The sequence below is a fragment of the Phocoena phocoena genome, chromosome 1 (assembly GCF_963924675.1).
Source record: "Phocoena phocoena chromosome 1, mPhoPho1.1, whole genome shotgun sequence".
In the NCBI taxonomy this organism is placed as follows: domain Eukaryota; kingdom Metazoa; phylum Chordata; class Mammalia; order Artiodactyla; family Phocoenidae; genus Phocoena; species Phocoena phocoena.
Window position 1 is genome coordinate 181,197,421 of NC_089219.1, and position 23,340 is coordinate 181,220,760.

The following is a 23,340-nucleotide window of genomic DNA, read 5'->3' on the forward strand; positions in this document are numbered from 1 at the left end:
CCTTATTTGATGGACAATACCCTATTTTTATGAAGATGTATGTTTTTGTAAAACTCAAACTAATAACTTTTAGAAGGTAAAATTTGAATTTTACTTTCATATTTTCTTTGTGTATTTAAAGATGCCACCAAACTAAAGGTAAACTCAAGAAGTGTAAGCAGGCATTACTGCCTTCAAGATTGTACAATGAAATTATTAGTGCAAATCCATCTCTTCTACAATATTATATCTGTCATTTTAAACACCTCTGCATCGTAATTATTGGATTTAGTTTTGCTAGTACATTTTGTTCTCTTCAATCCTAAATAAGGCATTTAAATATACAAAAAATGGTTAGTTTCAGATTCACCAAAATTGACACAGATTGCCAAATTAGTTGCTTTTATATACTTATTTTTATTACCAAACTAAGTTATTTTCACATCAATGGGAATAAAGAACATATTGTCACAAGGTATCTTCGGTATAAAATCCATTCTTCAAAATGTAATAAAAGGCTTTACATATAACTGGAGGAAATCTTTGCCTTAGGAAAAGATGTCATTTAAATTTATACTTGCAGAGTTACATAAGATAAAATTTCCTTATGATGTTTTATTTTAAACATAAGAAAATCTATTACCTCATTATACTAGATTGAAAGTAGATGTAAAAAGTGTAAAACAAGTGACCCAAAGGTTTTAATATAACTGAAATTAACGTATTTTATTTAATTCCATACTCTAGTAGTTCACCAATTTAATGTCAGCTTGGTTCCAGATAATTGTTTATATTCTTTACAGGAGCCTCTCTGAAAACATACATGAATTACATTAATTCACAATTGTCCCAAGCTTTTACTTTATTTAAAAATTAAAATATTTAAATGGTATTCCAATTCCCTTTACTATTAATGTCAGGAATCTACAGTGAACACTGCAAAAGAAATGATTTTGACAAATTGTAGCCTGTGTCATTGAAAACATAATTGTAATTTATGGAATGGAAAGGGCATATTAGAGTAGACGGAAACTTCCACTACAGGTGAGGCTACAAAAGAGAGAGCTAACACAGAACTTTGGATGAAAATTTATTCCTGCTGGTCTGGGGATCGATCTGACACACAAATTGTGTGTCTTACCTAGAAAGAAAAGTAGTCAAGTAGACTACTTTTCAAGTAGTCTAGTCAAGTCTAGTAGTCTAGTAGTCTAGTCAAGTCAAGTAGAAAGAAAAGTAGTCAAGAACTCCAAGTAGAGGAGGTAATAAAACTCAAGATTAAGTAATAAGACTCAAGATTTTTTTTCCCCCAGCTTTTTATGGTATCAGACATCAAAATAAAAACCTGAGTCCTAACATTAAAACCATGTAGAGGATGATAATCAATTTTCAGCCACTAGATGGAACCAGAAAGCTGTTTGCCAGTCTCAGGATAAGAAAAATTGCTGTGAAAGTGAGGAGAGGAGAGAAATGCTATACAACTTTCAAGCATTCTTAATAGTGAACATAAACAGTGAACACCCTTTTGAAAGAGATTTCAAAGAGAAATGAAATAAAGCTCCACCGTTAAATTTGAAAGGCTGATTGCACATGAAAGTGGCCCAAACTCACTACCCTTAAAGTTTGTTCTTCAAAAATTCTAGTGTGGTTTTCTGAAGTGCTCACTTAACTCAAGAAGCCACCTAATTATCACACACACAAATCCTAAAATTCTGTGAAGACTTTTCACCTGCTTCTTAAACTGTCAGGTGAAAAATAAATGCATCTCTCATAATGACAATGAATTCTCAGCTCTTTAATTCCATTATTAAATAAGTCGTATCCCACTGATTTTAAACTGTTCTCCTTTAGCATTAATAAAAATCCATAGCGAAGGGGTACCTTCCCCCTCTCTCTCTCAGAACACAGCTTGCTTATGAATAAGTACCATACACTTAGCTTATGGTCAAGTGCTCCGTGCTCTTGTACATTTGCATTGCTCTGCTGTATCTGTCACTTTAGTTGAGAACATCATAGTGAAGTCTTCGGGAAAGTTGTATTCTATAAATATTAATATTTAGGGATATAGGAGTTTCATAAGCTCCTATTGTTGTTATTCACATTTTATCATTTTGAGTATGTTTTTTGCTCTTTTAAAATTATGTGTAACTGGCAAGTTTCTTCACTGGCTGTCCATGTTGTCATTTGGTTTATTCTCAAGGTATGCAAACTAATCTTACCATAGCTAAAAGAAATTACATTAATAAAATAAATCTACTAGGGGAAACTTATAATACATTGCAAACATACATAAGCCATGTTTACATTGTATTCTGCCTTGTGGTTTTATTAGTTTTTGTGACCAGAATGGAACATTTTCATTTTTGTATTTCCCAAATTCCTAACACAGTGTCTTACACTGTATGAATGCATGTGATTGTTATCGTGGGATGAATGAATGAATGACCAAACCATAACAATATTTTAACTCTATTCAGTGCTATTTTTAGCATGGGACTTCATTCATAACTTAAATTGACCCAAAAAAAATGCTTCCAGATTCTGGGCTTCATTTGAAGAGTTTTGAGGTATCTCAATAAAAATGTGTTATCAAATTTTATTGCTATGTCATTGTAGGCATTTTCTATTGACCACCATCTCTGAGGTGTGAGAGAAAATAATTATCTCACAACAGATTCCCCACAGGGCTGGAAGTATAGAGTAGCAGTGACTATAGATACAGGTCTCTTGATTTTCCATTTTGTAGGCTGAGGATATTAGCTACTCTCCCTTCTACATCTCCTCCCTACTTTTCTCTAAAATATCATTGCCTGCACCTTTTTACATTGTTGAAAATGCAAATATCTGTATTTTGTTCCCTGGCTATAAATAAATCAATGGCTTCAGATAAAAGTGGAGAACCCGTTGTACATCTCAAACTTATACGTTACATGTCAATTATAATAAAGCTGGAAAAAAAAAAGTAGAGAACATGAGTTCAGTGATTACATTATTAGGATTATTGCAACATAGTTCATTTAAGAGTTCAGTGGAATGCTATAATTATATAAACTTCTCTGTATTCCCTGAGCAATTCAAGAGAGAATACCAAAAAAAAAAAAATTCCTTACTTACTGACAACCTATTGTTCAGTATTATGGCACATTTTAATTTGATTTATTATAGTTTCTTTTTCATTTTCTTGGAGTTTATGACCACCTTTTTTTTTTCCAGTTGGGAGAGAAAACAGAAACTTCCTTTGCCACATCCCATTGTATATGTTGCTTTTAATCTAGTCCAGTCTCTTGTTGAGACTTGTCTGGCTTTTCCTATCTTGACCATAGGTTTTAGCTATGGTACAGACATGTGACCTAGGTTCTACCAATTGGACACAAATGCGAGAGTTTATTTTGGAAGTGAGCTAAATGAGGAAACAGGCAGGCAAGGGAGCATCTATATTGTTGAGATGTTTGGCTGCAGAGGTAGCTGGCTCCCAGGATGTTCAGAGGTCAAAGTTCCTTATTGGGTTAGCTGTGAGGTGGGGTAGTGGGAACTGTTCGTGCATGTTGAGCCTAAATAAAGGTTAACTTTCCTGTTCTATGAGTTATCTATATTCCTCCATATACCTCTTTATAATCAGACTAGCTCAATGAATATCCTTGCCTAAAGTTAAGAATCCTAGTCAATATTGAGATTGCTCTTCCTTTCTACAACTTTAAGAGAATTCTTCTTCATCATTACTGCTTTATAATTTGGCAGTGTTATGTCTCTAGGTGTGGTTCTCTTTCATTCATTGTCATTCACAAGCAAGAAACCCGGTCTATTTAAAGATTTAAATCTCCCTTCTTCTGTTATAATTTCTTGCATTCTATTCTCTCCATCCTTTCTGGAATTCCCACCAAATCAGATATTACCTCTTTAAGACTGATCTTGTGTACTGTGAATTATTTTTCCTACATATTCTATCTCTTTTTTTAAATCTGAAATCCTCAAGATTTCTACGATGTTATCTTTCAAGGTTTTTATAATCACTCTGTTAATTTCAAAAGGTCTTTACTTTCTATTTCTCTACTATAACTCCTTTTCGTATCTTCCTGGGAGTAATAATTACAATTATTTTTAGCTATTCTGGATTTGTGTATTTATGTATTATGGCTTTTCCCATTATTATTGAAGAGAAAACCATATACTCCAGAATCATAATCAACAAATTTAAGTTAAATATTCTGAAAATTCTCAACTCTACAAATAAAAAAATTCCTCAGCATTTTATTCCTTTGAACAATCATCATCACCCTTTCATAATCCTTCAGTATTCTTGTGAACTATTATTTATATTTCTCTACTGTTCAAAAATACATTTGAATTTCTTTTTAATGTATTTTTGTTCTCATTTACTGTGACTCTCCTTCCTTCCAAACATTTGACTCTCCTTTCAAATGTTATAGTTTTTTGACCTTAGAAAAAATTGTTTGCTAGTGAGTAGAAGACCCAACAGCCCTATTATACCAAAACAATTCCAGTGTGAATACAGATATTGTTCTCTTCTAGCTGGATTTGTTCCCTTCATTTCAACCTGCATGCTGGCTGTCAGCAAATGTCAGGAGCCATATTTCAAAGTTCTGAGTATAATATATAGGGATATTAAATAGATTCCCTTCTCTGTGAATATGATTTGTTAATTCATATTACACAGGTTACATCTTATATTAAGCAAGAAGGGCTCAAACTATCTAGTCTGGGGTCTCTAAATGCCAGATTAAGAGCGTTGAACCCCAACCCCAAACTATATGCTGGCTTATAATTCAGACTAATTCATTTAGGAAAAATCTGATTTTTCCCAGTGGTAAATGTCTGACTAAACTTAATTATAGAGAAATGGTACTGTGGTGGATGAAACAGGGGTAACTTTTTCTGTATACAGAAATTCAATCAAAATGTGTCCTCTTTTTTTCTAGGTATCTTGCACCCCAGAGCCTCACTGGGGGCTGGGATTTTGTCCTGCTGTATCACCTTCTAAACATATGCTGGGATGGAGGTTTCATCAAGTTTATTTACTCACTTTCCATCTTCTAGGAATTCACTGAAATCTCTTCTTTTTCACTGATAAAAGCTTATGACTTTTATTTATTTGGTATCATTTCAATGGAGCAGATGAGGAAGAGCAGAGGAAGACTGTGGATCATAAACTACTTTGAACCAGGGGCCTCAATGAATCATCTTTAGTATATCCTTTACTTCATTTACTTAACTAGTGTTTTTTGAGCATTCATGCTGTGAAACACTATAGAAGGTATAAGAATGAGTAAGACATGTTCTCCACCTTAAACGAAATTATACCCTATTATGTAGGAAAAAATAAAAGGACCATAACACATGCTCTGGCAGAACGTCATAAAATTCTATGTGAGTTTGTAGAAGGGAAAGATCACATTAAATTGGGGAGTTTAAAAATATTCTTGAGGAGATAGAATTTTTGAATTCTAGCAAAACCCTCTAGGAAGGCAGAAAAAATTCAAGGCAGAGGGAACAACGTTAAAAAAAGATGTAGAAGGCGGAAACTGCAAAGTATATTTAGGATCATGTTATTTGGAGAACACGATACATATGAGTATCATGAGAAATAAGGATATAAAAATAAATTAGTACTAGAGCATACAGGGCTTTAAATAAATAAATGGATATACTTAAATCTAATTTGATAATGAAAGATGAGCTATTAAAGCCTTTCCAAGCAGAGGACTGTCAGACTGAGCAGGACCTGTATTTCTCAAGATATGTTTAATAGAATAATGTTCTAGTCAATCTTTTTTTTTTTTTTTTTTGCGGTACGCGGGCCTCTCACTGTTGTGGCCTCTCCAGTTGCAGAGCACAGGCTCTGGACGTGCAGGCTCAGCGGCCATGGCTCACGGGTCCAGCCGCTCCACAGCATGTGGGATCTTCCCAGACCGGGGCACGAACCCGTGTCCCCTGCATCGGCAGGCGGACTCTCAACCACTGCGCCACCAGGGAAGCCCTCTAGTTAATCTTTTAATAGGCGTGATTAGGAAAGACATTTCTCGGGTAATCAAGCAGATTTTGGATACACCTAATAAAATGTAGTTCTGTGGAGATTTTCAGTCCATGTTAGTTTATATAAAAGAAAAATGAGTAACCTTCAGAGGTATATCGTTTCCCTTTCTTGCAATTACTCCATTCAGACCTCCAGTCTTGAAGTGTGTGTGTGTGTGTGTGTGTGTGCGTGTGTGTGCGTGTGCACGTGTGCGTGTGTGTGATGGGAGAAATGGAGAAAGGGCCACCAGGGATATACAGACAATCTTTCTTAATCGCCATGATCAAAGAAGCAGCTTTCTGTGGAACCAGAACTATCTGCTGTGCAACAGAGCTTTCATTATTTTTCTTTCTTATCTTCCTGGACAAACTTAATGAAGTGGCGGCCTTCGACCAGGCTTCACTTTCTTATCATCTCCTTATTTGTTCACACTATCTCAAAATGAGAAAGTCTCCATCGTCCAAAATTGTTTTCTCAGAACTTCCCAGAGACCAGTGACCTACTAAGTCTGTTTGCGTCTTCTCCATCTTAAATCATCTGTATTGTCAACCATCCAGTTCTTTCTAGAAATCCTTGCTCCTTTTTGTTCTGTTAGGCTATACTATAGTTGCTGTCCTTTTCTTCCATCTGTTTCCTAAGGAAAAGCCTTAAGTGGTCATTTTCCCCAAATCCCCACCATTTCTGCTTTCACCTCTGTGGCCCTGAATAGCCCTGATCTCTCCTCCGGAACCAAGAGTAGCAGTAATTTCCACGAGCAATGATACCCGCATCAGAAAGCAAATAGATCCAATACCAAACTCCTTTCTCCTGCCAAAACCACACATTTTATAGTTCTCTACTGTCAAACCTCAGTGTGTAAATGGATTTTTTTCTTTTTTTCTCTTTTCTACATCCATAACTCATCAGTGGCCAAGTTGTGTAAATTCTAACTTTGCAATATTTTTCTTATCAATTCTCTCTTTCCTTCCCATTGAGGATCACTAAGAGCAAAAATATTACCTCTTGGATGGGACTAATGAAATAAATATTTTCATGAAAGTAAATGGAAAGGAAAAGAAAAAATTGAATTTTGATAGAGACAAAATGTCATCAAGATGGGCCAATTGAAGGTCTACTAACTGTTCTGATAATTTGGCATCTCCTTGCTAAAATCATCACCTGTTTGACAGCCTACAGTGATATCGATCCAAAGAATAAACTTCTGTTCCTCTTTCTAATGAGTTTGCCAAATAATTCAAAATGTTAATTTAATTGACAATAAGAAATACCTCTGCCAAGAGCACTGAGCCCTCAAATGTAAATGAAGTGAGTGAGAGGGGAAAACTATGAAGGGCTAAAATACAGAGTAAACTTGAATGAACAAAAGGAGCACAGTTATTCAAAGTCACCGAAAGTTAGCATCATCTAGTTGACTCACAGATCAAATAGAACAAGATGAGTACATTAACATCTAGGAAAAGAAAATGTAAGATCGTGACAGCATTAATGAGCCTTGGGAGATATTGTTCAGGGTCCCAGCTAAGTTGCTCCAGAGACTCCAAAATATTTTTAAAATTAATATTCCCCATAGAAAAGTACAGAGGTAGGCAATTCGTACTTAATATATGGTTTCCATCTTTCTCCCCATTATCACGGGCTAGAGGAAGAGAACTAAGAAAAGGACGAAGGTGTTTTTTAAGTGAGCAAATCTAATTCTAAGGCTGAATTAGGAACTCCATTCTCAGACCTAAGGCAGGTCTGTCACTAAAAGAGCTGACCTTTCTATCTCTAACTCCTGTTTCCTTTGTCTCTTTTATTTGTTCCACAACTCATATTTATTATTTTCCTTAAATACCCATAATCTACAGAGCACTTAATTTTAAAATATATTTTTAAGTTAGACTATTTTAGGTTTTGTATTATATTTATGTCTGTGTTTGTTGGATCTTAATGTGTTTAGCTTGTCAATATCAACTATTTTTAGTCAAAAATCACCATTAGGGCTTCCCTGGTGGCGCAGTGGTTGAGAGTCCGCCTGCCGATGCAGGGGACACGGGTTCGTGCCCCGGTCCGGGAAGATCCCACATGCCGCGGAGCGGCTGGGCCCGTGAGCCATGGCCGCTGAGCCTGTGCGTCCGGAGCCTGTGCTCCGCAACGGGAGAGGCCACAACAGTGAGAGGCCCGCGTAACGCATAAAAAAAAAAAAAAAAAAAAAAAAAAATCACCATTAAAAGTTCATTTATGATATAATGAACTTCTAATAATATTATTCTCTCTCCTTTTTTAATGGGGAAATTTGAGTATTATCGTAAGCTTTTTTTCAACTAGTGGTTTGATAATCTTTGCATAAAGCATTTCCTAGACTATTCAACATTTTCCCCATTATACTACTTAATTCAGCTCCCGAGTTTGTTCTCTTATTATTAAATCAATATGTTTGAGCTCTCTGATTTCTGCTGATGCTCAAAGGCAAAATTTCAAACATATTCTGTTAATAACTGAATCTTCACTACACCTTCATTTAATTCATAATACAGAAGACAATACAAATTACTTTAGTCATACAATATTCTTAATAAAATATACTAGATATTTTAAATTAAGTGATCTGTTTGGATGACTATTTATATTCAAGTGATGGTATTTATCTGTTTAAAGATCTGAATAGGTTTTTCTTCAAAGGTGATATGAAAGTGGTCAATAAACACATGAACTAATGCTCAACATTATTAGTAATCAGCAAAATGCAAATCAAAACCACGAGACAGCACTTTACATCCACTAGGACAGTTATGATGCAAAAGGCAGATGATAACAAGCATTGATGAGGACATGAAGAAATTGGAACCATGATACACTGCTGTTGTCAATGTAAGATGCTATAATCCCTTCAGAAAACATTCTGGCACTTCCTAAAAAAGGCTAAATCGAGTTACCCGATGACCTGGCAATTCCACTCCTAGATATAGACCCAAAGAAATTAAAGCACATGTCCACACAAGAATCTTTACATTAATATTAAGACCTGACTTATTCACAATGTCGTAAACAGCCCAAATATCCATCCGCTGATGAATAGAAAAGTAAAATGAAATATACCCATACAATGGAAAATTATTCAGCTATAAAAAGGAACGAAGTAGTGATGCATATTACAATATGGATGAACTTTAAAAACATTATGCCAAGTGAAAGAAGCCAGTCCAAAAAACAAAAAAGCACATATTGTATGATTCCGTTTATATGCAATATGCATTGTCCAGAATAGGAAAATCTATAGAGACAGGGTAAGATTAGCCTATGGTTGAAAGAGTTTGGATACAATGTGGGCGGTTGCAAAAAGGTAAAGAATTTCTTTATGGGATGATGAAAATATTAGGAGTTAGCAGCGATAGTTGCACAGTACTATGAATATACTAAAAATATTACATTGTATACTTTAATGTGTTAATTTTATGGTATGTGAACTATATCTCAATAAAGCTGCTATAAAGAGAGTTATTTTGGTAGACTAAGGCATTTATTGTATCACTTAACTGAAAAATAATTTTGCAGGTCAATCTTACTTGTGGGAAATCCTTAATTATGTGGTAACAATGTATTCAACAACATCACTTTCATTTTTAATATGACAAAATTCATTAGAGTATATTAGGAAAAGTCCTATTTTAAGTGTCGCTGAAATTCTTTTTAAATTTATGTTAAGTGCAATTTGTTCACCAGGCAATATTGTGTGCCAATAAATAATATTTACTAGGAGTTGGAAAATGTAATTTAACCGATCTATAAATACTAATGTGTGTTAGTGGTGATGGGCCTCGTTTTATCATTTGTGCAAGAGAGAAGCTGGGCTAGATATTCAGCTCTAAAGCTGTATGATTCTATGACAAAGATGGATGACAAAATAATGAAGCCATATGATAAGTTCTATGAACATTCAATTAGTTGGTGACAAAACAGCTTTCAGTATTTTATTTAATTCCATCAAAATGCTAAGTATGTCCATCAAAGAAAATCAATTTCATCCATGATCCTGTTACATCCTTTCCACTGCAAATCTTAAAGGCTTATAAATTTATAGAATAGAAACATTTATATTCAGAACTTTGAGAAAATTGCTCCTGGGAAAATCTTTCTGTCTCAATAGAACAGAGACGTAACTAGAGGTAAGAGAGTAAAATCTACTTAAAATACCAGAGGGCATTTACTATTTTTCAATCAGCAATTTCCTCCGTCCAGTACTAAATCCCAGGAAAGAATTTTCCTTTTCCTTGACTTATTTGATTTGGCACATCACTTAAATAACTATTAATTAACTCACTAAATTTAAATTTTCATAACTACAAGCACCATGGTGGAATTTACTTAGAAAATCAACATTTTGTCTAAAATACCAAGTAAGGAATATGAAAAGTACGAAATTCAGTGCAACATTTGTCTTTAAATAAGGGCAGTAACTATGTTCGCTGATTGTATTTTACTCGATTATGCAAGTCAAAAACAACCTCTATATTTTATGAAACTCTACCAAAATAAACAAATAGGAAAAAATGTTTTGATGATATAATTTCCCTCAATACCCTGAAATTCATATTAAATATTATTTCTTTTATACTACATTAGCTGATTTTATCAACTACTTTGTTATCATTCCATAATAATTATAAAATTTTAATTTTGAGCTCATTTGTGCACATGTAGCTTTCAGATAAAAACTTACCTCAGAAACAGAAAAAAACCAGCTTTAAGGCCATACAGTAATGACTGCTGTCATCCTGTTTTTACAAGTTTTATTTGAGAATTACTAATCTTGAAAATAGAAACAATGCCCTAATCCTAGGCCTAACAAGTGATGAAGACATAAAATTTAGGATGAAACAAATTATATCAAGATTAGTTAGAAAAGACAGCAAATCACTGTCAATTTCCTATATGGCTTGGACCCTATAACAGTTTTGTATTTGTCTGTCTCTCTACCTATCTATCTGTCAGATGATGATAACTCACACAAATACAAGTATAGGTACATATCTAGCTGTATACCTAGGCTTACTACTGTATTTCTAAATCACATAACTGCACTTATATGTTTTATAATTTAAAATGCATTATCTTAAAGAAAAAATATACTTACTGCCCTCTAGAGGTATGAACCAGTAGTGTAATAAGTGTAGATGTTGCTGGGCATATACAGTTTAAAGCTAACATGGCGTATTTAAACTCTTCTTCACAAACAACATGATCTGTTTGAAATAAAATAGGTAAATTAGAATAATTTACCTTGGGATAGTAGTATTTTAAAATAATATGAAAAATAAAACAATGAATAAAATTACAAAACTTTCCATATAAACACACTTGTTTTAGAGAGGTTTTTACATGTGCAAATTTATCCCCAGGAAAAATGATTCATAAGAGAGAGTACTAGACTATGAGGTAAGTTATTGAGGCATGGAGGATCTGGCCCCAGACCTGTCTTTACTAAAATTGACAGCCTTTGGCAAAATGCTTATTTTTCCTGTGCCTCATCTGTACAAGGAGGTAACATGTAGGTAGGTTAGAGGTACAGTCTGGATAATAAACCAGAGACTATATAAAGTCTCTTTTACTTCTGATAATTCTATGGTATGAAATACAATAGTACTGATTTATAACATAATTGATTTATCAACTTCATAGTCAACATGAAGACTTAGAAAGTGATCATTAAAAAATGTGGCAGATAATATTTGCACAACATACAAGTAATAGATTTTTATAATCAAAACAACCATAATTACCAATCAATAAAAATTAATCCTGAAATAAATATAAATTTAAATTATACTTTAACCTCAGGACCTAGGTCAAAAATTCAAAAGATGATAGAGTCCAGTCAGAAAAGATAATAAATGGTATAAAAAGAAATCCAATGACATAAAAACAATAAAGAGTGTTACAAAAGATGGCACGTAAGGGGGCGCAGTCATATTAAAGGGGGGTGATGCTACTCAGTCCAAGTATATTATTTTCATGCAAGAATGAGGGCCCGGATGCCATATACTTAATTTTCCACAGAAATCATATTTTAGAGAAGCAATTAAAGTTTGTTTGGGAAAAAAGCTGTTTGTTTTGGGGAAAAAAACTTCCCTTCCAAGTAAACTACTATAGCTGGTATTGGAAATAAAGACTGTTTAAAGTTCTAATTAAATAAATATTCTTAGGCAGAAAATAGCAGTTTTAGCTAAATTAAGAAATAGAAGGTTGAATAGGTGAGTCGGATCTATAAAATGAATACATACACCATACAATTTATGAAGAAACAAGATTACTTGGGAAATCGTTCATCAAATGCTCCAGACAGATAAATAATAACATTACTCCAATTTGTATAACATGAGTTAGCATATGAAAGAGCCCATTATTTTTTTCTTTTTCCTTCATTTCCTTATTCATTTTTTTTCTTTCATCTTTTATGGAAGAAATTATATGCTATGGTTACATACCAGGATTTACTCTTAAAAAAATCAAGAATCTGCTAACAATGTCTCTTTCTTTGTTTCTCTTTCATCTTTTTTTGCTTGTCAAATATATTATAATGATAATTTTTAAGGAAAATCTCAAAAACACATAACCATGATAATATTTGGCAGGAAGGCAGGTAGATTCAAAATCCAATTTTGAATGTGGAAAAGTATACAAAAATATTTGCAAAATAACAGTGACTTAAACCACTATTTCGATATTTCTCAAAATAATTTTTGAGTGTGTATGACCTATCTATGAAAATAAAGTAACAAAACTGGTAAATGAAGAGTGTTATTACTTTAGAATCATATGATAGCCATACATATGGGGTCCATAAACCTTAAACCATAAATTGAACATATGATTTAAGAAAAATGTTTACACATATTATGACATGAGATAGACTACCAGAAAATTTAGAAGGTAAGTTTACCATATATGCAAAACCACATGCAATTATTAACTTTCCCTTGGTTTAATGTACAAACCGTCTTTCTTCTAGTAGGGGACCATGAGAAAATGTGATAGCTCTGTGACAGCTGAAAAATATTCCATCTTAGTTCCCTTCAGTGGTTAAAAAGTAAAAAATTGGGTCCCCTTCCTTCCCTTTTCCTCACTTAATGTGTTCATCTGTGTTTGGTTGGGAATGGTTGATGGAAGATCATGTTGCACTCGCTAATTTTTCAAAAACTATACTAATCTGTGGGAAATGGAAAGAAGGGAAAGATTAGTAAGTTTTAGGTACTAATTTTTATTTCTGTATATGCTTTTTTCTACAAGTAAGTAAAGTTTTTGCAGTGTCTATTAGCCTATCCAGCACTGTACATATTACTGGAGGCTATTTTACACATAAATACAAAGTAGGTTCTGCACTATTTTAGTAAATACTGAATTATTTAGAAAGACAACCACTGTATGAATTAAGAGAAAGTTTATTTTGTTTAGTATTGTATGTGAGTCATTAATACAAATTTAAGATATGATCATTAATAATAAGTATGTGCCCACTACTGTCAGTGTCAGTAGTGGGCACATACTAATTGGTGCAAGCAATTGTCTCTCTTGCGTTGTCTTTTTTTGGTTATTCATATCTGGGCATTTACATATTGAAAGATACACTTCCTTACTATTAATTATTTCCCTCTCTTTCTCCTTCATATTACAATTAGGACATTATATTAACTATCTAAAATGTATTCATATAGATGTTTACATTTACTCTGAATTTCATTCCAGGATAGTAAAGGAAGTGTTACAAAATATTTATCATAAAAAAGAGGTATTGGATCAGATACGTTGAAAACAATCGTCTTAGATTAATGAGTTAATTGTATATAATGTTGGGATCCCTTGTTAGATAATAAGAAAAATCAGTACTCTTTTTATAAAGAAAACATCTATGTAATCAATAAGGATGATTGTATAATCTCCAAAATATACAAACGGCTCAGGCAGCTCAATATCAAAAAAATAAACAACCCAATCGAAAAATGGGTGGAAGACCTAAATAGACATTTCTCCAAAGAAGACATACAGATGGCCAGCAAACACATGAAAAGATGTTCAACATCACTAATTATTAGAGAAATGCAAATCAAAACTACAATAAGGTATCACCTCACACCGGTCAGAATTGCCATCATCAAAAAATCTACAAAAAATAATTTCTGGAGAGGGTGTTGAGAAAAGGGAACCCTCATGAATTTTTGGTGGGAATGTAAATTGATACAGCCACTACGGAGATTCCTTAAAAAACTTAAAATAGAACTACCATATGACCCAGCAATCCCACTACCGGGCATATACCCAGAGAAAACCATAATTCAAAAAGACACATGCACCTCAATGTTCACTGCAGCACTGTTTACAATAAGCAGGACATGGAAGCAACCTAAGTGCCCATCAACAGATGAATGGATAAAGAAGATGTGGCACATATATACAATGGAATATTACTCAGCCATAAAAAGAAACAAAATTGAGTTACTTGTAGTGAGATGGATGGACCTAGAGTCTGTCATACAGAGTGAAGTAAGTCAGAAAGAGAAAAAAAATACCATAGGCTAACACATATATATGGAATCTAAAAAAAAAATGGTTATGAAGAACCTAGGGTCAGGACAGGAATAAAGACGCAGACATAGAGAATGGACTTGAGGACATGGGGAGGGGGAAGGGTAAGCTGGGACGAAGTGAGAGAGTGGCATGGACATATATACACTACCAAATGTAAAGCAATTATACTCCAATAAAGATGTTAAAAAATAAATAATTAAAATTTTAAAAAAAAGAAAATGTGGTACATATATACAATGGAATATTACTCATCCATAAAAAGGAACAAAACTGGGTCATTTGTAGAGACATGGCTGCACCCAGAGGCTGTCATACAGAGGTAAGTAAGTCAGAAACAGAAAAATGAATATCATATATTAATGCATATATGTGGAATCTGAAAAAATTGATATAGACAATGTTGTTTACAAAGCAGACATAGAGACACAGACGTAGAGAACAAATGTATGGATACCAAGGGGGAAAGGGGGGAGTGGGATGAATTGTGAGATCGGGATTGACATATATACACTATTGATACTATGTATATAATAGATAACTAATGAGAACCTACTGTATAGCACAAGGAACTCTATTCAGTTCTCTGTGGTGACCTAAATGAGAAGGAAATCCAAAAAAGAAGGGATATATGTATACATACAGCTGATTCACTTTGCTGTACAGTATAAACTAACACAATATTGTAAAGCAACTATACCCCAATAAAAATTTTTTAAAAAATTAAGTTCAGTGCGGGGATTGCTACCAAATACTTTCAGGTCAGGTCAGATTTTAACACCAACACAAATACTAAAATATTTTCTTTTTTCAGAATTTTCTGGATTGGGGATTACAGCTAAGGGATGCTGGACCTTTATTCAAACTCTGATAATCTCTCACTGGGGGTAACAAAACAGCTTCTGAATTGCTCTTCCTGTTCTCCAATTCTTCAGCATCCCACCTATCACCCTTCTAAAACTGTGTTGGCCAATACAGTTGCCTCAGCCATAGAAAGGAATGAAATAATGCCATTTACAGCAACATGGATAGACCCAGAGATTACCATACCAATAAGAATGACACAAATGAACTTACATACAAAACTGAAGTAGACCCACAGACATAAAAAACAAACATGATAATCAAAGGGGAAAGCAGGGGGAGGGATAAATTAGGAGTTTAGGGATTAACCTATACACACTACTATATATAAAACAGATAACCAACAAGGACCCACTGTATAGCACAGGGAACTCTCCTCAATATTTTCCAATAACCTATAAGGGAAAAGAATCTGAGAAAAAATAGATATATACGCATGAATAACTGAATCACTTTGCTGTACACCTGAAATGAACACATTGCAAATCAACTATACTTCGATAAAATAATTAATTACATAAAATAAAAATGAAACTGTGCTGGCCAATACAGTTGCCTCTGCTACATGTGGCTATTTACATTTAAATAAACTAAAATTAAACAGAAATAAAAGTTCAATAACAAGTTCTCAATAATACTTGTGACTACTGGCTAGGTATTAGACAAGGCAAATACAGAACATTTCCATTATCAACAATAACTACAGAGTGCTGTTTGATCTGCCAAATGGATTAATGACCTTTCATAAATCCTAAAGCGTATAGAATATATTTCGAATTCCTTAAAATGTCATTCCTAGATTGTCAGAATTTGGGTAATCTTACTAACATATCACTCTTTTCATGCCTCTTCCCAGCCATATTGCTACTAAAATTGTTCATCTATAATAACAGGAAAAAAGGTAGAATATATGGGTGTTCTACCTTCAGGTTGGTGGGTAGATGTGTAGACAGACGTTTACGAAAATTTTGTTCTTCTTCCAATCGTTCTACTTTCTTACTAAAATAGGTGGAAATGATGATTGGGGAAGAGGTTGGAGGTGACAGAGCAAATATGGTATCACTGTTTAAGAGCGTGGGAGAAGAAACAGTATTGAGGGACAGAATGATCGTTTGGCAGCTTCTAGACCCCTAAAAATTAGTGATCATGAATTTAATGGAGGAATAGCCTGCAGGTCGTCTTTTGTTTGGTTTCCTCTGGCCACAGTCAAATGCATGGAAGTAAACACCTAGAAGACAGAGAGTTGTTCACTAGAGTTGGTTTCTGACAAACAAGTCTAACTAATGGAAGGTCAACGAACTAGGCTGAATTGAAATTATGGGTTCTAAAGGTGTGCTATGGGATGCAAACAGGTTAAGAAGGGAAGACAGGACCAACAGGTGAAAACTTGGTCGAATCAACAAATTGCAAGTCCCAGTGTAGTCAAAAGATTGTTGGAGTTCTGTATTAGAGGACATGAACTAGAAAGATAGGGGGTGGTGGTCACAGAGGAGGGGGCTAGGAATAGCCATGATAGAAGGCTCACATTTACATGATCTAGGGAATATGTCTCTGGAAGTGGGTGCAGAGATAAGACGTGGGCAAAAACACTGAAAGAAGGGAAATCACCGAAACACAAGCCTAGGGCACTGAAAGAAGCATTTCCCTGGCTATCCATACCATTAACTATTATGACCAAGCAGTGTGGAAAAGAGGGACAGTGAGTTAGGAGATTGGGCAGTTTTTCAGCTCATTTTTTTTCATCAGCTACTTACATTTCCTTTTGGGGACATTTCAAGCCACAAACTGCCAATTTTTATCAAGTGATTTTCTAATTAAAAACTGGTCATCATCAAAAAATCTACAAACAATAAATGCTGGAGAGAGTGTGGAGAAAAGGGAACCTTCCTACACTATTGATGGGAATTTAAATTGGTGCAGCCACTGTGGAGAATAGTATGGAGATTCCTTAAAAAACTAAAAATAGAGCTACCATATGATTGATCCAGCAAACCCACTCCTGGGCATATATCCGGAGCAAACCATAATTCAAAAAGATACATGCAACCCAATGTTCATTGCAGCACTATTTACAATAGCCAGGTCATGGAAGCAACCTAAATGTCCATTGATGGAGGAATGGATAAAGAAGATGTGGCACATATATACAATGGAATATTACTCAGCCATAAAAAAAGAACAAAAATGGGTCATTTGTAGAGACATGGATGGACCTAGAGACTGTCATACTGAGTGAAGTAAGTCAGACACAGAAAGACAAATATCATATATCACTTGTATGTGGAATCTAAAAAAAAAAGGGTACAAGTGAACTTATTTACAAAACAGAAGTAGAGGCACAGATGCAGAAAACAAACTTATAGTTACCACAGGATAAGGAGGGGGGGGATAAACTGGGAGATTGGGATTGACATATACACACTACTATATATAAAATAGATAACTAATAAAAACCTGCTGTATAGCACAGGGAACTCTACTCAATACTCTGTAGTGACCTATATGGGAAAAGAATCTAAAAAAAAAAAAAAAACAAGAGTGGATATATGTATAACTGATTCACTTTGCTGTACACCTGAAACTAACAACCCTGTAAATCAACTACACTCCAATAAATTTTTTTAAAAAAGAAGATTAGGTTATATAAAATTTAAGTACTATAGAGATGCATAGTGTAGAATTATATCTGTGACAGAAATTGCTATGTTTCCCTATTATCCATTTTCCCTTCTGAATGCAGAAACTACCTGTCGATGGAGACACGTATGGGAGAGGTATCAGAAAGGGCAAGAATACTAACGTGGGTGACAGCACCTTGCTGATTTTAGTAAGGTGACAGATGATCTGGGGCAAAAATCGATCACTCTGCAAGTGGAGAGAAAAGGGAAAATTGCTTGAAGCCAGAAACCTAGGAGTCCAGGAATCCGGACAGTTGCAGAACCAAAACAGTGAACTGTACCCTAAATCATGGGAGATGACACTGTCTTTCAGATCTTTATCAGTGACTTCCTTTTCAGACTTTTCAGCTAGATCAATAAAGCTGGACCTAATGTGGGGATCAGATAAAGGTGCTGTGCTGCCTTCCCACCCAATAAACCTATTGTTTCAGATGATGCGGAGGTAGTTGCCATGACAACCAAGAGGGTGATACAGACACGGCAACAAAAGCCAGTAAATATGGCAAGTGCAAGAAAGTTCTTAGAAAAGAACTTCGAGCACAATTATTGACACATAGAAAGGACTGGAGGAAATCTGTTCTAATTTCAACGTTCAACGTAGCCACAGAAGATAGTGACCAAGGATCTATGCTTATGAATAGACAAAGGAGTTATTTTCTAAGAGCAGGATGGGTGTCTAATCAAAAAAATTACTGCAAGGTCTCTGCAATTCATGTCCCACAGGATTTCACCATTCCTATGGAACAATGTCTGCTGTGTGTCTCCCTTTCTTTTTCCAAAACCCACTATTTTATCACAGCTATCTTGCTCTGCTATTATATATGCATATGGGGTGGGGGAGAGGTAACTCACTTATTGGTTTGTTCATTGCCAGACTATTAGGATCCACAGCTAGCAATGACTCTGTATTATCGAGATATCCTGCACTTTGAGTTGGGTTCAGCAGTTGAGGCAACTTTGGGGTATTTTTCATAATAATGAATGAGTATCTTAATGTATAAGGGAAAAACACTGTACACGGATACTTGGGTGGACAAAAAGATTTGAACTGTGGCTGAAACTACTCTCATCCCATATTCATTCTCTCCTTCTTCCTTTTAGTAAGAGGCTTCATTTTCCCTCACCCATCCCCAAGGTTTAGCTGGGTGCGTGCCTGTCCAGGGAGAAATGACATGTCTCAACTCCTCTTTTAGTTAAATATGGTTACTAGACTAGGTTTTGTAAACTTCTGGATTAATATTTTGTAGACACATCCACTTCCTCTACACACTGTCCCTCTTTGCTGGTGAGACCACATAAGTGGCAAAAGTCCAGTTTTGATTATGCAGACAGAGATGACTCCTTAGCAATGATCAAATCTGTCCATGTTTTCTTTCTAATTTCCTTCCCTTGTTGAAGAAAGCATTTCCTCTTTCGAAATCTTGTATTTTCTTCTCGTCCCTGTAAAGTTGCCGTTTTGACTCAGCTCTTTCTCTTGGGTTGCTTGCCACCAGAGCATAAGCACGTGAGAGCAAATGGTGTCGCCCCCAAGTGTGCCAGGCCACCGGCAAGGTCCTGATCCCTCAGAGCCTAACTTGCCTTATCTTTAAAACTGTAAATCATACATAATATTTACCTCATAGGGTTTTCTGCGGAGAAAAGTAGAAAATGAATATAAAATGCTCATCAGAATTCTAAACAGGTACTATTTATCACCACAATCCTACATTATTAAAAATAAAAAGATAGATTTCAATAAACCATCTTGAAAGAACGTCAATAATACAGTTTTAAAATTTAAGTAGCAAAACGATACAATATAACTCCATTGATAAAAAAGCTGACTTCTGCATAATACAGTTTTAAAATTTAAGTAGCAAAACGACACAATATAACTCCATTGATAAAAAAGCTGACTTCTGCATATATGTTCATGTGTGCATACGTATGTCTGAATAAGCATCAAAAATTGTACGACTGGGAATCAAAATGTTAATAGTAACTCTCTTAAGGAATGGGAAACAGTTTTCAAGGGCTACGACTTTTAAAATAGCAGGATTATGTGAGAGTTGTGGTTTCTGTTTTATGGCTGTTTTTATTATTTTTGATTTAAGAGCTCTTCAGATAAGCAATTGCAATTAAAGCTACAAATTTATAGATAGATACGATCAAATCTATTTTCAAGGCCCTTTTGCTTTATGGAAAATCAATTTGTTAATTACATTATAACAAGTCAGAATATTTTTTTAAAAGTCTGCCTCACAGTATTTTTTGAGCTTGTCTATGATTTAAAGTACTGGAAGCTTCTTCCATGCAGTTGCTAGGTAACAGCTCTTCAGAAAGCAGTAAGCAACAGTGGACAGTGCATGAAACCAATCTAGTCCTGGATTTTGATTTACAGAAATCAAATATCCTTTGGAGAAAGAGCTTTTAAAGAGAAACACGAAACAGGGTAAATTTTAAAAATTGAATGTTTTTTGTTTTTATTTTACAGGGAAAGAGTTTATTACATAGACCGACTGAACAAATTGCATTATAAACCTCTCACATAGCCTTCGCTTATTAGACTCGGTTTATAAGCATGAGTGGGTTGATTGCCATGAAAATTGCTTCTTTTTCTTCGAGGAGAGTAATCTCTAACAATCGAGTTTTATTTTGATCCTGTTGCTTTAATCAATAAAATACCAGTCAGAGTGTGTGTGTTTGTGTGTGTACATGAGCAGACATCACACTTCTGCCAATTCTAGGACTGTGAACCATTCAATGGCTAAGAATAGGTTTAAGTAAAGCTCTAAAAGTCATTTAGTTTCACAAGATCTAAATACAAGATGCTTATTAAATATACAGAATTCAACCCAGTTTGACACTGGCAACGTTCTATAAACAGATGTATTTCACTTCAGTAATATTGAGTATAAAACACATTTTTGTGTGTTTCTAATTGCTTGAATCCTTATGTTAATGCTGTAATTTTTTTAATGTATCATACTAATTAAGTGCTAAAGGGGAATCATTTCCTGTATCCTAGAGCAAAACAGTTCAAATTTTAATAACCTCCTTTTTTTTTAAAACATGTCACAGAAACAGCAGTCTTAATATTTTTTGAAAAATTGCTGACCTCAGAACTCCATTTATTTAGGTACTAACCGAAAGTATTCATTTCTCACTAGCTCATGATAGTAATTGATGTCATGAGAGTTAATGATATAGTTATTGAATTGTCTTAATATATTATAATAATACTAATTCCAAATAGGATTTCAAGTTTTATGCTAAATGGTACATATATATGTATGTATGCATGTGTGTTATTAAACCTCAGAAAAGTTTTATGATATATATTGTGTTAAACAGTTTTCAGATAAGCAATTAGATGTTCAGAGAGGTCAAGTTACTTGCCTAAATCCATTATTAACTTAAATTCACACGGCCTATAAAGAACTCTACAAAAGCTATACAAGTCTAAAACTGATTAAGGAAGCACATTACAATAAGTGAATCTTCTAGTGGTTTTTCTCTCCCCTGAACTTACTTTAAAGCTTACTACTTGCTACCAGACGGACAAGTGGTTCAAACAACCTCTTAATTGAACTGAAAAAATACAAACACCACGTTTCCCAAAACCCCATCACTTTATGAGGGAGTTTGGAAGGAATGTGGCCAAATCTGACCTTGAAATCAATCCCATTGCTTTTCAATCACAAACACCCCAAAATCATAGCTGGACTAAAATGATTTGAGTCACTGATTCAAAGGGATTTTGAAAGATCTCTAGAAAATTTATTAGTAGCAAATATACTGTGATAAATTTTATAAAGGACATAAATGCAAGTGCTCTAAGAAGATACAAAAGGATACCTTTCCTGCTCTGCAGGAATCAGAAAGAGTATCCCCAAAGAAGTGATGTTTAAACTAAGATTTTTAAGGATGATTAACAGCAGTTAGTTGAAAGGTGAAGAAAGCATACAGAGGTGATTTTCTTAAAAGTAAATCAGAGAGGTAGGAGGATATTTAAATTTTTATGGAGATAAATTAACAAAGAAAGAGATTTGAAGATTAAGGAGAGAAAAATATCACAAGGTTGCTGACAAGGTACAAGGTGATGGGGTCCAGCCTGGAGATAAGGAAATCCTATTGTAACAGGAGAAAAGAAGGAAATAGTAAGTGAAAAGGAAGTAACATTAGGAAAATATGGTAGCAAAAATCTGAGGAAATTTTAACTCATTGGCTTCCCCTACCTAAGAATTAAGAGGTGAACTAAAGATTGAAATGGTAACTGCAAGAGTAAGAGTGTGTTTTGATAAGGGAAAAAAATCCACACAGTTAAGGGCCTGTGAGCTGCCAGACCATGAGTTCACAGTGATACGAGTCTGACCCACGGGGTGATTTTTTTTTTTTTTCTAGCAGGGCTCAGTCAAGGAGCAGGAAAAAAGAATCCATCCGATAAGAATTTTGTTTGTTTGTATGTTTGTTATTGTCGATCAGGCGGCATAAAAAGTTAAAACAAAGGAAAGCAGTATATACAGATATGAGGTTGGCTGAATGACAGACCACAGAGTTCAGGTGGTTTAAAGAGGACAGGACAGAAAAAAGGAAGGTGAGGCACAGAAGACTCTAGACCGATAAGGCATCAGAGCTATGCTTCTCAGCTCTTCGTGATGAAGGACAAATGTTTCTTTTCTTTTTAATTTCCAATGCATTGCAGACACATATGCAGTTCTAATGTGCATGCCTGTATAGAACTCAAGCCATATGTGACTCACCTATGCATATGATATGATCCAAACCAGTCTATTCGCTTATCAAAGAGACAACACACTGTGGTGCACTAGGGTGTCAGAGCAATGGCAGATTGCTATCAAAGTTTCTAAATGCTCACGGTCAATTTGGTATTTATTTTATAGCCTAGTAAAAGTCTGAGCCCACACTTTGAGTAGCACTGCGTTAAAAGCTAATTGATTTACAATGTTGGACCAATCTCTGCTGTACAGCAAAGAGAAAAAATGAAATAAAATAAATTAAATAGGTCTCACATCAAAAAAATTTACAAAAGCTAATTGAAAAGCATTGCATCAATGAAGTGGAGGGGAAGGCTTTAGATAGCACTAGATGGTTGAATTAGCAAAACAGAAGATTGAGTTTGGGTATTGTGAGGTCTGAACAGTGTAAATAGGCCTGAAATCACTTGGGAGGACGTCAGGGGACAGGTATACACTCCACTACATATCTTTTTCACTCTAAATCTCTGGAAAT

At 34.6% G+C, this 23,340-nt stretch overlaps 1 protein-coding gene across 3 annotated transcripts in view; it reads right to left on the bottom strand.

The window, feature by feature from the left end:
• KCNT2 (potassium sodium-activated channel subfamily T member 2) overlaps window positions 1-23,340 on the bottom strand; it is a 370,804-nt gene that overhangs the window by 114,897 nt on the left and 232,567 nt on the right. For all 3 annotated transcript variants that reach the window (XM_065876379.1, XM_065876371.1, XM_065876363.1), the window contains exon 14: window positions 11,121-11,229. In XM_065876379.1, coding sequence (XP_065732451.1) covers window positions 11,121-11,229 — 109 coding nt within the window. The remainder of the gene's footprint in view (window positions 1-11,120; window positions 11,230-23,340) is intronic.